Source organism: Marmota monax, unplaced genomic scaffold (genome assembly GCF_021218885.2).
Source record: "Marmota monax isolate L192 unplaced genomic scaffold, Marmota_monax_Labrador192_F-V1.1 WCK01_AAM20220418_F8-fsc00338, whole genome shotgun sequence".
Lineage (NCBI taxonomy): Eukaryota > Metazoa > Chordata > Mammalia > Rodentia > Sciuridae > Marmota > Marmota monax.
In genome coordinates, this window is record NW_026693035.1 from 903,727 (window position 1) to 918,859 (window position 15,133).

The 15,133-nt window shown below is 52.3% G+C and overlaps 1 protein-coding gene across 4 annotated transcripts in view; it reads right to left on the reverse strand.

Moving 5' to 3' along the window:
* Positions 1 to 11,357: 11,357 nt before the first annotated feature.
* Iqce (IQ motif containing E) overlaps positions 11,358 to 15,133 on the reverse strand; it is a 53,751-nt gene continuing 49,975 nt past the window's right edge. For 3 of the 4 annotated variants that reach the window (XR_006853716.2, XR_006853717.2, XR_006853714.2), the window contains one exon: positions 14,950 to 15,088. Coding sequence is in view for 1 of the 4 variants with exons in the window: in XM_046453804.2 (XP_046309760.1) it covers positions 14,961 to 15,088 (128 nt within the window). In the remaining 3 variants the exon portion in view is untranslated. Of the gene's footprint in view, positions 15,089 to 15,133 lie in introns of all 4 variants that reach the window. The other variant, XM_046453804.2, reaches the window with a different exon arrangement.

Here is a 15,133-nt window from a genome sequence, read left to right on the forward strand (position 1 = left end):
TGTGCTGGGCTTGGTCAGCTCTATGGACAGATGGGGGCCCTTCCTGGCAGGCTGGGCAGTAGCTTGCCAGGAGACCTGTCCTTTACTTATATGTCTTGACTTGCCTGTTTTCCTGTGATAAGGCCTAGGGACAAGAGGCCGTTGCAGAGCTGTGGTTTCCATTCTCTGGATAGCTTGGAGACACCACTGGGGAAATAGTGGCCTGAGCAGGAGGAGGGAAGTTACATTCTTGGTCTCTAAAGGCCAGGGACTCAGGGGGATTTTGGCTCCAGCTGCTCTTTCTCCAATGTAGCCAAGGCTGCTGGGGCCACAAGGCAGAATGAAGGCCCTGCTGTGATCTGAAGACCAAGGCCAACTCCAGGAGTGGGTTGGTGTCTGGCCAGGTAAATTCTTTCCCTGGCACCAGGCAACTGCTGGCTGTGAGAGGTGGGGTGGGCAAGATGCCCACCCCTAATCCGACACTGCCTTGGCAGATGGCCTGTTTCTTCACCTGCACAGTGAGGACACTAGTCCTACCCCATACCTCCCCCACAGATTCTGACCTGGGGGTTCTGCATTTCTGGGAATGAACAGAACAGTGCCTGTTCTCATGGATGGGGACAGTTCTGGGTCCTATTATCAATAGTAGCTCCCATAGCCACAGAGAGAGCCCCAGTATCCCTACTTGGCCCCAGATCCAAAAGTGTCCCCAACATCAGCCTTGCAGTCCTGCCAAGGTCCACCCACGGAGGCATGGGGTCCAGGAGTTTCTTTCCATGTTTCCAAATGCCTCACAAAATGAGTATTTTCTTCTAAGGCCAGAAAGCCCATTGTTAATGTGACATAACTCAGATGTAGTAGGTTGCACTGTGTCTCCAAAAAAGATGTTTAAGTTCAATCCCTGGCATGGTAACCTCATTTGGAAATAAGGTCTTTGAAGATGTTAAGAAGTTAAGATGAGGCCATACTGGATTAGGGTGGCCCTGATTCAAAGATAGTGTCCTTATAAGAAAAAGGAATTGGTACACAGAGATACTGAGAGAAGAGCACTATTTGACATGGAGCCAGAGATAGGAGTGGAGTGTCTCCAGGCCACAGGGTGCCAAGGATAACTGGAGCCACTAGAAAGTGAGAAGGAAGCCTGGGGTGGTCTCTCCGCAGAACTTTCAGAGGGAACTAGTCCCAGCCCAGTATTGATTGTAGCCTTCTGGTCTCCCAAACTGAGACAATAAATACATTTCTACTGTTTAAAGCCACCAGGTTTGTGTCACTTTGTCGCAGAAGCCCTAAGAGATGAATACATGGATGGGACTCCTCAGAGTTTATGTGGCAAGTGTCTGTTTCCCTGATTCGAAATGCAAGAGAGTTAATTATGGACTAACGTTGTAGTGTGTTTGGTCACTGAAAACTTTTCCTAAGGAGAAGTTCCCGAAGGAAGAAAAAGAGACCTCCAACATATGGTCTGAAATGCTGAGGAATCTGGTGCTAGAGAGGAAAGCTCACTGGAACTGACAGCCCCAGCTCCTAGGAGGGACGGACACATGGGGGACAGGGCAGGAAAGAAGCTTCTATTGCACTGTGACCAGAGTAGTGGTGGTTCTCTGACACAGTGTTGCCCATCCTGGCACAACTATGGCTAGAGGCTGAGCCTTAACCCCACTTTACAGAAGGAACAGTTGAAACCTAGATCCTACCACTGCTTAGAAGGCCCGGAGAATCACCACACAATCAGGAACGAGGATTCAGCCTTGTTCAGAGGCTCGCCTTCTTCCCAGGATCAGCAGCAATCACCAGCCATGAGTGAGGCTACTGCACTCACTTTCCTTTCTTTCTTTGAGTGAAATGGGGTTTGCGAGCTAAAGACAAGGAAGAGGAAGACCGTAAGGAGAGAATACTCAGGGATGAGCCATTGAAAGCATCTGGCAGAAGAATCTGGAACAGAGGGAGGGGCAAGACAGACCAGGAGTTTCCCAGGGCTGTCTCCCAGGCCAAGAATTGTCTGGGCTGAGTTTCCTGGATGGCTGTCCTAAGACCTGTAGCCACTGGGAGGAAAGCCAGGCTGAAAGCTGCACATATCCAGGCCTGGGCTGGGCCCCCAGATGCTGCAGCAGCAGCCAGAACAATGGAATTCCCTGGGTCTGGACCCCATCCAAGGAGGTTCACATTTTCTGTGAAGACAGTGCTCATAAGAACTGGCAAGGAGAGGAGAAGGCTGGAGTTCAGGGTTTCTTTGGCGCCCGCTGAGGTGTGGCTGGTGATACAGGGGCCACAGAGCCAGCTCAGCACCCAGTTTCCCCCAGACAACTTGACTGATGAGCCTTGGTCACAGTAAGTTCGCTGGAGTATTGCTTTCAGTCTGGCCAGGAGGAATCCAGCCCATGGCTCTGGAGTCTGGGAGAGATGCCAGCCAGCATGGTCCCTAGAGGGCTGCAGAACCAGAGATGATGTAAGCGCCTCTTGTGTCCCTAGAGTCACCTCCCCAGCTGCCTCATCTATCCAGAAAACCACTGAGAACCTGGAAATGAGCAGGGATGGCATCTAAGCTGCCGAGAACATGTTCCAAATCCCAGCACTCCCGCTGAGCCTCTTGCTCAGAGTGCTCCCAAGCCCAGTGCAATCCAAGAGAACAGCCTGGGGGAGGCGGCTGCAATAGCCACTTCCATAGGAAGAAGAAACCATGGTGATGCCCTCCAGGGCAGGACAATTAATCGCCTGCAGGCTGCCCAGTCTGCCACTTGGTTTTGCGGAGATGAGGGTTGTGCTGAGAGGCAGACTTGGGATTCACATCAGTCCTTGCCACCCACTTTGACCCCTTTGCCACCTGCAGGAGACTTGGGTCATCTGAGCCCAGTTTTCCCATTTTACATATGGGAAACTAAGGTTCCAAAAAAGAAAGAGGCTTACCCTAAACACAACCCTGAGTCACTCAAAAAGCAGGGAAACATATTCTTTGATCTTCTTATTAAGAGTGTGGGGCTGGGTGTAGCTCAGAGGTGTTTGCATGGGACACCCAGAGCCCTGGGTTCCATCCCCAGAGTCACCCGGAGTGCATCCTGGACTCTGCCAGATCATGGATCTCTGCAGCCTCAGGAGAGAAATGCAACTGACTTTGTTTTATGGCCAGGAAAACTGAAGGTAAAACTCCCCAGGATCCAAAGTCAGGGAGGTGGGAACAGTATCACCCTGTGTTTCAGGCCCCATGTATAGTAAAGAGGTCACTGATCCACATTGAGATCTGGCAGGTGCTCTTGGCTTTAGGGAAGTCATCTATATCCTGTCTGACTGGGGGGTCTTTGTTTAGAATAGGGTCTGACCATGTCAGAAAGAGCAACCATGCAATGTGGGTTGGGGACTTTGGATCACAAGGCATCTGTCAATCAGTCACCCAGTGGGCAATCATCAATCGATCACTCTTCCTACAGAATGAAGGCCCTGTAAAGACTCGGGACACTGGCTGGCAGCACTCTGTGGTCACATGTTGATGCTGGCAGGGTAAGGCTTCTTGAGGACAACAGAGGCTTTGCATTTGGAACCCTGCCAGACTGCCCCATGAGCCTCTTCCCTGACTGACTTTAATCTGCATTTTTTCACTGTGATAAACCACAACCATGGGGACGGCAGCTTGCAGGGGTTCTGTGCATCCTTCTAGTGAATGATCAACCCCGAGGGTTGTGTCCCTGGACTTTTGGCTAACTCTGGGTAGCCATGAAGTTCAGTCCCCATTGCACTGTTATGCCCAGCCAGAATCCCACCGAATCCCCACTCAAGGAAGAGGGTTGACAGAAGAGGAAGCAAAGGCTCAGAAAAGTAGGTCCAGAGATGATATGGAAACCCTTGTCTCTTTAAAAAATTTCTGGCCCGAGTCTTTCTCTAGTGTGGCCTACTAAGTGATGCATTTTTAAAAGGTTCATGTACATGCTATTTATTGCTGTATAATGAAAGTCCAAAGCCAGTGGTTTTAAACAGAGACTGCTCTTTGTTTGGGCTCAGCTGTGTGGTTCTTCGGCTGTATCCTGGGGTCTCAGGGGCACCTGCAGTCCTGGGCAGCTGGAGCTGGAGGTAGTGCAGCAGCCTCACTCATGGCTGGTGATTGCTGCTGATCATCTGCTTTAGGGACTTGCTTGGGCCTCTTTTCATGACATCTCAGAGCAGCAAGAGAGCACAAATCCTGAAGCAGGCTTGATTATGCTGGTTTGGCCAAAGCCACCACACGGCCAACCCAGAGACAGCAAAGGGGACCACATGAGGCATCAACAAGGCTGAGCACTTTTCTGGAGGCCATAGTCATTGTGACTCAGTGGACTTCCAAAATGGCAAATGGTCTCTTAATGTTCCGGTGCTTTTGAGGGAGCTCTGTCAGCCATTAAGTTCCCTCCTCCCCGGTGGGCAAAGCCAGGGGCGGGGCAAAGCCTCCTCTCTTCAGGGGAGAATGTTCACTAAGACCCACTGTTGTTTCTAAAGGCTCGGGACCCCAACCTATGCACAGTGGGAGGGGACATCCAGACACCCAGTGGACCAGAACTGGTTTGGCTGACAAAGGCTGGCCCAGTACCTGTTGGAGGCAGGGAGGCCGTCTGGTAGGAGGGTGGAGGCCAGGCAGGACTACTACTGCTTCCCTAGTCTGAGCCAAGCCCCTCACAATGAGAGCTTGAGCTTCTGTGCTGCTATTGTTCCTCTTCTAAGAGTGGAGACCCTTTGACCAGGTGACACCCCAGGCCAACATCAGTTTTCTTCAGTAAAAGGAAGTTGGTCATGCTGCTTTTCCTGGGTGGCTACTAGGGTCATTCTGGAAAGGGAAGTCTAAAACTGAGCTGCCCCATAAACTTATTCCCTGCACGACCTACTCCAAGTCCCCTCAGGAGGCCCTGACCCCCACTAGGTGACCACTGTCTTGGTTTTTCCTGGTAGGGATGGGAGGAGTTGACCCTGAATCATGTGGATTCAAAGCAGATCAGACAAACCTTGTTCCCCCATACACAAAGGGGAAGGCCTGACTCTACGTTCCCGGCCAGGGTGGGGGTCTGGGAGCCAGCATACCCTAGGGGCTCCCTCTTCAGGCCAGGCTGTCAGTCTAGGAAGCCCCTGGAGTCCCTGATCCCCAAAGCTCCTGCTGGAGCTGGGGTCTATTCTCGAGAATATTGACACTTTGGAGACTGAGCCTGGCCTGGGGGAAGGGCTCTGAACATGGAATCCATCTTCCAGCTCACTGCCCAGGACAAGGAGGGAGGTTTTGGAAGTTGCCCTTGGGGTGGCATTCTTACTCAGAAGGGTCTCATCTGTTAAGTAGGGAGAGTCCTGGGGGCAGGAAAGTCCTTTGTCCCTAGTGTGAAAACCTTTGGGTCCTATAGGGGAAACCTCTCAGGCATGAACAGCCTGGTAAGGGAAGGGACTCTGGCTCCACCCTGAGCCAAGACCTCTGGAGTGAACTCCCAGCCTGGGCTCAGAAAAGGAAGTGCCTCGATCAAGGTTCCCCCGGAGCCTGGGCCAAGGTCCCTGGGGAGCAAGGACAGTGAGCCTCTCTGAACCCCTCTTTCCTGTCTCCAGGACAGGAATCTGGCCAATGCTGTTTCCTTGCTAGCCCCTCCCTGATTTCCCAGGGCCTCAGGACTAAGTCCAAAGTCCCCAGAACAAGTAAAGCCTCCACCTCTACCCTGGGTTATTCCTGGGCCTCACTCTCTGGGGGGCAGGGCGGGCAGCTCAGGTGAAGTAGGCTGTGATGACCATCTTATATGTTTCTGGACTAGCTGTGATCTCATTCTGCAGAGCTCTCCTGGCCAGCACAGGCCCTCCCCAGCCCCTGGCTCACAGATGCCCAGAGACACAGCCAGTGCATCTTTGTTTACATATAGGGAAACTGAGGCTTGCCCCAGTCACCCACCAGGAGGGGTTGGCTGGGACCCCTGCCTGTATTCTTCTGCCTGCGGGTCCAGGATCCCTTTCCCGCCCCATTTCCTAGCAGGTTCCACAGCACGGGTGCAGAAGGCCCCACCAGCCAAGCGAATTCTTCTTGATTGGTTCACAGCTCTGTGGGCCCACTCCAGCTCTGCACACACCCTGCCATATCCTTTCTGTTCCACCAGGGTCCCTGTTAGAGGCTTGTGGCATCAGAAGCCTGAGAGTAAGCAGCTCCAGCAGGATCACAGAGGAGGGGCGGGTGGAAAGGTACTCCCCCTGAGGCTGCTCCTTGGAGGCTAGGCCTCCTCCCCTTTAGCCTCTCTTGGCCAGAAGCCAGGCTGTCCCCTCCCTGGGGGGCTCTGAGGGGGCTCATAGGCACTGGAGACAGGCGATCAGCATTCACATGTCCCTCTTCAGCCCATAAACCATTGTCCCCTTCCTGCCTCTGCTTCTACCTTCTAAAATGCAAATCGAACTGCTATTCCCCTGCCAGCAGCAGCCTGTTCCCACGGCTCTCAGGGCCTGGTCCAAATGCCTCAGCAAAGCCTGCATGTCCTTCCCCAACCACCACAAGCCTCTGTGGCCCTCCTGAGCCCTGTGGTCCCCACCACACCGGCCCATTGTGTGCATCTGGCTCAGGGCCCTTTGGACATCCTTCCACACCTTAGAGTTCAGGAGCAGTCCCAGAAGCTGCCAGCATCCCTGGATCAGGGCTCAGATAAAGCATGGAGTAGAACGCACCCCATGCCAGCGTAGATCAGAGAAAGAGCAGTGTGCGTGAAGCGTAAGCAATCTCAAAACATGGTACACCAGACAGAGGGTATAAGACACACTGCTTGGAAATGACAGACAAAAAACTCAGGGTGTCAGAAAACAGTATCGAAAGGACAGAAGAAATCTTGGCACAAGTTTAGCTTTGTGCTAAAGAACTTGGTAAGAGCATGAATGCAAGAACACAGAGCTCAGAGATTTAAAACCAGGGAGAGCTCAACAGTTCAGCAATTCCTTCAAGTTCCCTTTTCTTCTGCTAAAATCGAGTAAGTATAGTATTTAAAAAATCAAAACAGTACATCTCTGTCTGTTCATATTCACACTCTATTATTTTTGTGTGGTATGTGCCTTCCTCCTTTCCCTTCCTCCTGTTCTTCCCTTTCATCCATCCACTCATCCATTCATCCATCCTTCTATCCATCCATCCATGTGACCACTACTTCATTCATCTACCTACCCACTCATCTACCCATCCATTCCTCCACCTATCCATGCATGCATACCTCCATCTGCTCACCAAACCATCCTTCCACCCATCTTCTATCCACCTGTCCATCCATCCATCCATCCATCCATCCATCTATCCATCCTCCATCCTTCTTCCATCCATTCATGCATAAATGCAGAGTGAGATGTCTGCCATGATATTTATCAAATACCAAAGCAGTTATTTCTAAGTAGGGAATGGTGAACAAGTGTAGCTACTCTGTTTTAGAAAATGTTAGATTTCTTTAAAAAAATAAACACAGTATCATTTCTACAAAATAAATGGCCAGAGAGTCCTTCCGGTTGAATATGGGAATGAAACAATCAGAGTGGGATGACCCTGTGCAGGCAGGAAAGAGAAGAGCCACTGGCTTTGGGAGGAGGAAGGACTTGACAGGGAGCAGAGTCAGGAGGCTGCCATGCTCGGAGTGGGGTCCTGCAGGCCAAGGTTGGGTGTGTGAGGGGACATGAGTAGGAAAGGTGAGAAAGGCCCTGGTTTCAAATGTAAGGGGAGGGGAAAAACATTGTTTGGATAAGAGGGAGATGAATTCTCAAGTGCTTAGAAAGTATCTCCCAGTGCCAGGCTCTCAATTAGCTGCTTCTTACAGCTACATCATGTCTGGAGAGACAGGGCTCGCCTGACGGACTAGTTGCAAACACATGAGAGGAATTTAGCTCAGGCTTAGTCATGATGCCAGGGGTAGATCCTCTCATTTGCAAGGATTGGGCGTCACTGTGAATCAGCCTTAAAAGATGACTTTAACACATAGTCAGTGGTTACTCTGTGGTAATGGGAAGCTACCAGCCGCCTCCACAGACAGCCCTTGGGTCGTGCGCAGTGGCATGAAGTCCTTGAGGGGGGGTCCCAGTGACAGCCTGACCTACTTGGGGTTTTAAATCACTGTGGGAATGTCAAACAACTCTGATGGGGGTCAAGATGCATGGGGATTGCATGAGGTGGTTCAAGACGTGGTGGCAAAGATGCGACGGAGCAGGCACCCCAGAGCCCCTCCAGTGGGTGTTTCTAGGCTGATGCCTATTATTTATTTATTGATGGCACTGGGGATGGAACCCAGGGCCTAGAGCGTACGAGGTGAGCACTCTGTCACTGAGCTACACCCCCAGGGCCTTAATGCTTTATTTTAGATGCAATTTCAAATCTGTATGTATGGTGTCTGGTCAAACTGCTTATTAGTCAGTGGGCCATTGACAGTTTCATCCACATGGATAAAAACTCCTCGTTTTTAAGTTGGCCAGACATGCTTTCTTTTTCGTGGTCCTGTCTTTGAAAAAATGAAGTAGTGCCGGGTACGGTGGCACATGCCTGTCCACCCAATGGCTTGGGAGGCTGAGGCACGAGGATCGAGAGTTCAAAGCCAGCCTCAGAAAATGTGAGGCACTAAGCAGCTCAGTGAGACCCTGTCTCTAAATAAAATACAAAATAGGGCTGGGGATGTGGCTCAGTGGTCGAGTGCCCCTGAATTCAATCCCCAGTAACCGTCCCCCTGCCCGCCCTCCCGCCAAAAAATGAAAGAGCATCAAACTGGCTTGACTTTCAAGTGTGTGTTTGTATTTGTGTGTGGGTATCTGTTTGCATGTGCGTACATGTGTTCATGTGTTTTGTGTATGCGTCTTTGTGCATGCGTGTTTGCATTGTGCATACACATGTGCATGTCTGTTTGAATGCAAGCATCTGTATGTGGGTGTATATGTTTGTGCATGTGTGTTGCATGTGCTGTGTGTATGTGTGCACATGGCCCGTGGGGATGGCTGGTTGGGTCTCCTGCCTTGCTGCAGGGCCTGGTGCTGTGGGAGGGCTGAGGACGTGGAGGGAAATGGGGGCAATCCCCAGGTCTCTGTTGGTGACCACCGTGTGGCTTGTGATGATCACTTGACCAGGAGCGGATTGGGGTGAAGGGACGGGACGTGAGAACTGGAAGGAGCTGAGCTGGAGGCCTCCGTTGTGTGTGTGACAATGTCCAGTAGATATTTAGAGGGATGGGCAGGTCGGGGCACTGGGGACACCTCCATTAACAGGGGAAGGGGCTGAGTGCCAGGAGTAGAAGAAAATTCAAAAAGGAAGGAGGCGCGTGATCACTCGGGAAGGGCAGCAGGTGGGGAGCGCTGGCACAGCGCGGCGGAGGAGGCAGGTCCGCGGAGGGGCGGGCGGGAGGCGGCTGTTAGCAGGGAGCCGCCCTTTTCATGTATTATGCGAGCTGTGCCCCTACCCTGCCCACGCGGCCTCTCCGCTTTCATCCCTTGGAAGCCGGGCCTGGGAAGGGAGAGGCCGGGAGAAGAAAGCCCCCAGGCTGGGCCCGGTGAATGGCAGCTCAGGAGCCTTGGCACATATAGGACCTTTCCTTTGAATCCCGGGCTGTTCTGGGCTTAATTAACGAATAGCTCAGAGGCACCCCCTCTCCTCATTCAGAAAGGGACACAGCACCATGGAAACCTCATCCAGATTCCTTGGCGGGCACTGTCTAATGGGGCCACCCCTCAGCGCTGTAACTGGGCCCAGCCCGCAGGAGCCCTTGGGAAAGTGCTGGCTCAAGGCCATTAGCTGGTGCTCGTGAAGCCGGGCCAACCTGTCCCTCATCCTCATCATTCATATTCTGAACCCAACATCAATGCCAAAAGGAACTAGGGCTTCAGACTCTTCTTTTTTCAATGTCCCCCGGGGACTTGGGAAAATGTCATATTTGAACCTGTCTTGGAGCTGGGCATGGAGGTGCACACACCTGGGATCCCAGCTATTGGGGAGACTGAAGTAGGAGGATGGCATGTTTAAGGCCAGACTTGAACTTTGTAAGTAAGACCTTGTCTCAAAAAGGAATGGGGATGTGGTACAGTGGTAAAGTACTCCTAGCTTAAATCCCTGGTACCAAATACATAAATAAAATAAAAATAAAAACGCCTTGGCTAGGACCTGGGGTTACTCTCTCCAGGTCTTTAAGACCAGCATGATTCTTCCAGGCCAAGCTGGAGAAGATTCCCAAGAGCACAAAATCCAGTGGTAGGAATGGGCACGGGATTGTGTGTGTGCAAACGTGTGAGGGTAAGTCACTGATGTCCTCTGTGTTCATTTAGACCCTGAGGCTTGATGGGAGGCCTTACTTTCTTCCTTCCCTCAGCTCCAGCTGGGCCGAGGCTGCCTTGCTCTGCTCCTAGACCAGCTCATAGGCAGGTTGTCGGTGGCTGGGTGATTGTCCCTGCACTGTGCATCCTAGTCCCATCGGCTTCTGCAGGCCCGGCCAGCTCCTCTGTAAAGCAGAAGTTCCCACATTTGTCAACTGGACACTCATGTGATCTGGGTACAAAGATGACCTCAGGCAAATGCCAGAACTAGCACACAAGTCCCTGGGTTTCAGACAAACCAGACCTGGAACTGGACGACAGGGAGGGCGCGGTGGGAAGGGAGTCACAGACGCACCTGGCTGCTCAGCAAAGTATCAGACAACAAAGCGCAGGTACCAAGTTGGTTCTTTTTGGCATGGCCATCTGTGTTTGTAATTATACTCTCCCTGTTCCAGAAACAACGATTAGGCAGAATCTGGAGAAATTCCCGCACGACACATTTTTATTTCTTGATGTTCAAGTTCCTCACTCGTGTCCAAGGAACAGAAATTTAGAGGGATAGGGTGTCCATGACAACTCAGAATACCCACGTGGCAAGGAGCGACTCTCAATCCCCAGCCCCAAAGAGGACCCAGGTGAAATGCCCGAGGCACAGGAAGCTGGGGCTCCTGCGGCAGATCACCCCCTCTTAGGGGCATGTACAGAGAAACAGCAAGATTGCATCATGGGAAGCAAGGGCAATCTAGACAAATGCCTCCCTTACAAAGGCCAGGAACAAGTAGCACAAGAAATGACGGACTTACTCTTTCCAAAAGATTCGCAAGGAAATTATGTGTGAGGTGTGAGAAATTCTAAATAAAACACTCCAAAGATCATCAGATCAACTCCCAAGTCCCCTGAGCCATCTTGAGAGTTCCTTTTCAGCCTCCAGACAGTTCCTCTTGGGTACTTTCCAGGCTCTGGGGTTCCCTGCTTGGGGTAGTCAGCCTAGTGTTAGTGCTTCCAGGAGGCCCCTGGGGAGGTGGGGTGGTGGGATCCTTGAGAAACCGCATGTGCCCATGGCACCGTCTTCCTGTTAAGTCTCCAGTGCTCAGATATTCTCTGTGCCGAGCATGAACACTGCTTCTAACACCCAAGGAGGAATTTCAAAATTAGTTTAGACAGGTTATAATGGAATTTTTATTTAGATCTTGAAGGTTACAGTGCTTTCCACAGAAGTTATTTATATCTTTAAAAGTGAAGCAAAACTGCTGGGCTTGGTGGATCTGAGCTAGGATGGTCTTTTTCTAATGCAACTGGTCTTTTTGTAGGGAAGGATTCTGGTCCATCTGAGGGACAGAGAGCACAGTCCTCACTTCCCTCATCAGAAGACAAGAAAAGACATTCACCATCCAGAACATAGCCATCATATGTGGTCAGGGTCATTTGTCCAGAGGCCTGCACTAATGCACAGGCTCACTCGAGCCAACAGTCCCTAATATGTCACCTACTTTGTCCAAACACCAGGCTCTGGGCCTGGGGATGTAGCCCTGGTTGGCTCCGCCTACCAATCTTGCAGTCAGGTCCCCATGGGTAGAGGGCTGAGGGGCTGGGAGGCTGGGGACTTGCCTTCTCTGGCCCCTCTGCTACTCCTTGGTGGACTGCTCAGGCCTGCTCTCCATACTGCATGTCTCTCTCTGGGGTCACACTCCCCACTGAAACTTGCTGCTGAGTTCCCCCGAAATGCACTTGCCACAGGCTGCACCCTGTGCATGTGCACCTTGTCTCCATTTGGCTAGTTCCAGGGCAGCCTAGTTGGTCCCAGCCCCTTCCATTAGCTGCGTCTGGTGGGTGGAGAGCCATGGTACCACCTGGATTCACCTCTGTAAGTCATCTGGCATCTTCAGAAGGGCACCCCCTACCCCAAGTGTCCTAGCCAAGGGACAGCATCCTGGAAAGGTCCTGCCAGGGCTGTGTCCCAAGCCAGCCAGCCTCCTGTAAATCTTTGGGAATACCCAAGTCCTCCAGGCAGTGCTGCTGTGAAAATGAGCAGCAGAGACAGGGATCCGCATGGAGCATGCCCCTGGTCCAGCACACCTGCAAGCACCAGCTCAGGTCAGCAGGTGTGGCTGCCACCCACACAGTGCAGCCAGGTCTAGATTTTCACTTCTCCTGTTAGAGGGCACAGGATGGAGAAAGTGTCTTTCTTTTAAAGCTGGACTATCTACGCAGCCTGTAGCGGCAGGTAGTTTTGCTACTGTTCAAGTTCAAGGTGATGTGGCGGTGTTGCCGTGAAGGTCAGGGTTGAGCCCCTTCCTCTTGCACTTTTGCAACAAAGGGCTCTCTCCATGGCTGTCCTGCTACCCAGAAGGGGGCGGTCTCCTCGTCCTTCACAGGAAGGTGGAGTTCAAGGCTGACCTGGCTGCTGGCCCCTTCCCCTCCTGCCCAAGCCAGCAGCTCCTGTCCCTACCATCTCAGAGCCCAGGCCTTGGGCCATGGGTGCCATGTGGCACAGCAGCCAGGCAAGCAGTCCCAGCAGAGGACTGGGTGACCAGCTGAAGCTGGTGGCTGAAGACAGACTTGAGGTATTGTCACTTACTGAGGTAGCTTTAAGACGGAACATTTGCTTTTAATTGATCAACAATGCTTACCAAAATAGACAGGACAATGTACATATTTACAATTCTCAGGGCGTTTTCTTGGAAAACTCAAGCCCAGGGGCTGCTTTTGACCTCCTTGGCACTGCCCCTTGGCCAGGCCCCTTACAGTTCACATAAATGGGATGCCTCGAATGGGCAGCCCTTGGCCATGGGCTGGGGTACCCTTCTACCCCCAGCAGCCTCTCGGAGGTACAACAAGCATAGGCTTGTTCACCAAACCTGAGGCAGGGACGTCCCTGTCAGAAAAAAAAATCTCTTTCAACCCCATAATCTAGAACTCAGGCCACTGGTCCCGAGGAGTGAATGATGTAGAAATGCCCTCCTTTAATGGGCCACCTGGGCCCAGCAGATGAGCAGGCACCTTGGGGCCACCTGTGCTGCCTCCTGCACTCAGTGGGTGGGTGTGAGGTTCTGAAGGAGGGTGCAGGCTGCTAGGGAACACACCTAAGGGGATCCAGTGAAGGAGATCTACAGAGGGCTCATGTCAGACTCAAGGTCAGTCAAGACTCCAATCAGTTCAGTGGGAAAAAGAAAATGGATTCAGTAGTCCACAGTTCAAATACAAAAAAAAAAAAAAATTGCAACAGCCAGGCCCCTGGAGCCATGTTTTTCTCCTCACCACGTAAGCAGAGTCTAGGTGGAGAAGCCACTGGGCACCAACCTGTGCGGCACACAGGTCCTCCAGCCTCACTCAGCCCCGTCACAAAGAGGCAGGGAGGCCCTCATGCTCTGGTCAGCACAGGCTCCAGTCCCTGCTGGCCCTGTTGGAGCCAAATGCAGCCCAACTTCCCAGAGATCACACTGGAAAGCTGCCATGTTCAAGAGCACTGGCTGTTCAGTTGTGTGTGTGGGGGGCGCACCCAAGGAATGAGACTGTACCTAAAGGTAAGACCCCTAGGTGCCCCCATCAGTTTGGTCCAAGAAGGAGCTTTCTAACATCAGATCCCTCCTAGGACAATGGCCAGCCCCAGGTGGGAAGTTCCCCAGTGGCTGGCGCTGAAGCAGCCCAGTCTGCAGGGATTCTGAAGAGTGGACTTGGGCTACTCAGGGTCTGGACACTCTCAAAACCTTGTCCAAGCTGAGGCTCCTAATTTTTGCCACCAGCAAGGGCTAATTTCACAGATGAGACCCAAACTGTGGGCTCCTCAAGGGAATTCCACAGCGCACACCTCAGCCAGCTTCTGTGGGGTCACCAGGTCGGTGTGCTCCACCCCAAGGGTAACGGAGCTACCTCTAGACCCCAAACGAGACTTGTCCCCACCCGAGACTTTGCTTTCTCCAGGATGACAGGCCTGTCTTCTTACCCTGCTTCCCTGAGGATGACCCTGGAGGCTAAGGCACCTGCCCTGGTGACAGAGCAGCCACCTGTTTCTTCTGCAAAACCAGGTGTGGCGCTGCTTCTGTGATCATTCTTTTCTACTTTCCAGTGTCTGTCCACTCACAAGACTCCACCCAGACTCCTTCCCAGGAAGGGCAGCTCTAGGCAGCACCCAGGGTAAGGAAGAGGGAGAAGGGGACCTGCGGGTGGGAGCTCACTGTGGGGCCCTGGGATCTGCAGCTCCTCACTGGCTTAGAAGTGGCTACATCCTGTTGTGGAGCTGGGGAAGCCTGGCTCATCCGCAAAGGTGCAAGGGTGCTTCCGATGGACCCCCGGGGCCAAGGTTGGTTATGGCATCCAGGATGAGGATGGGTGGCATGCCCTGGACTCCTGCTGAGGTGGCTCCTCACAGGTCAAGGTCAAGGTCAAGGTCAGGTGTAGGTTGTTAGGAGAGCATCATCTTTACAGAGCTCCTTGGCTGTCCCCAATGCAGGGGGAATAGGCCTGTGGGCACCGAAAACCACTTTGGTTGCTGTGGCAGGAGGTGGCAGAGAAAGGTGGCTCCCTGTGCTTCCCCAGAGAGGAAGAGAAAGGCTGCCAGGATTCCTCCAACAGACCAAAGAGCAAAATACAAGGAAACTGATGGGATGCAGAGATGCAGGAGGGATCATTCTTTCTCTAGGAAAATAAATCATCTTTCCAATTTAGTTATGAATTCTCTAGAATGTGCTTTGTCCTTTAACCCTACCTAACCTGTCCCTGGCAGCTGTCACCATTTGGAGACAATGGCCAGGGACCTAGAACGGGGAGGGGGTTTTCTTTGTGGGCAGAGGTGGCATAAAGACAACATCATCGGAGTCATCAGAGTTGATGTCATCCAGGGCTGGGGGCTTCACGGGCTGCAGGTCCATGGAGGAGGACCCAACTGAAAAAAAGAGGAGTGAGGTCAGCCACGCCAAGTCACAAGTGG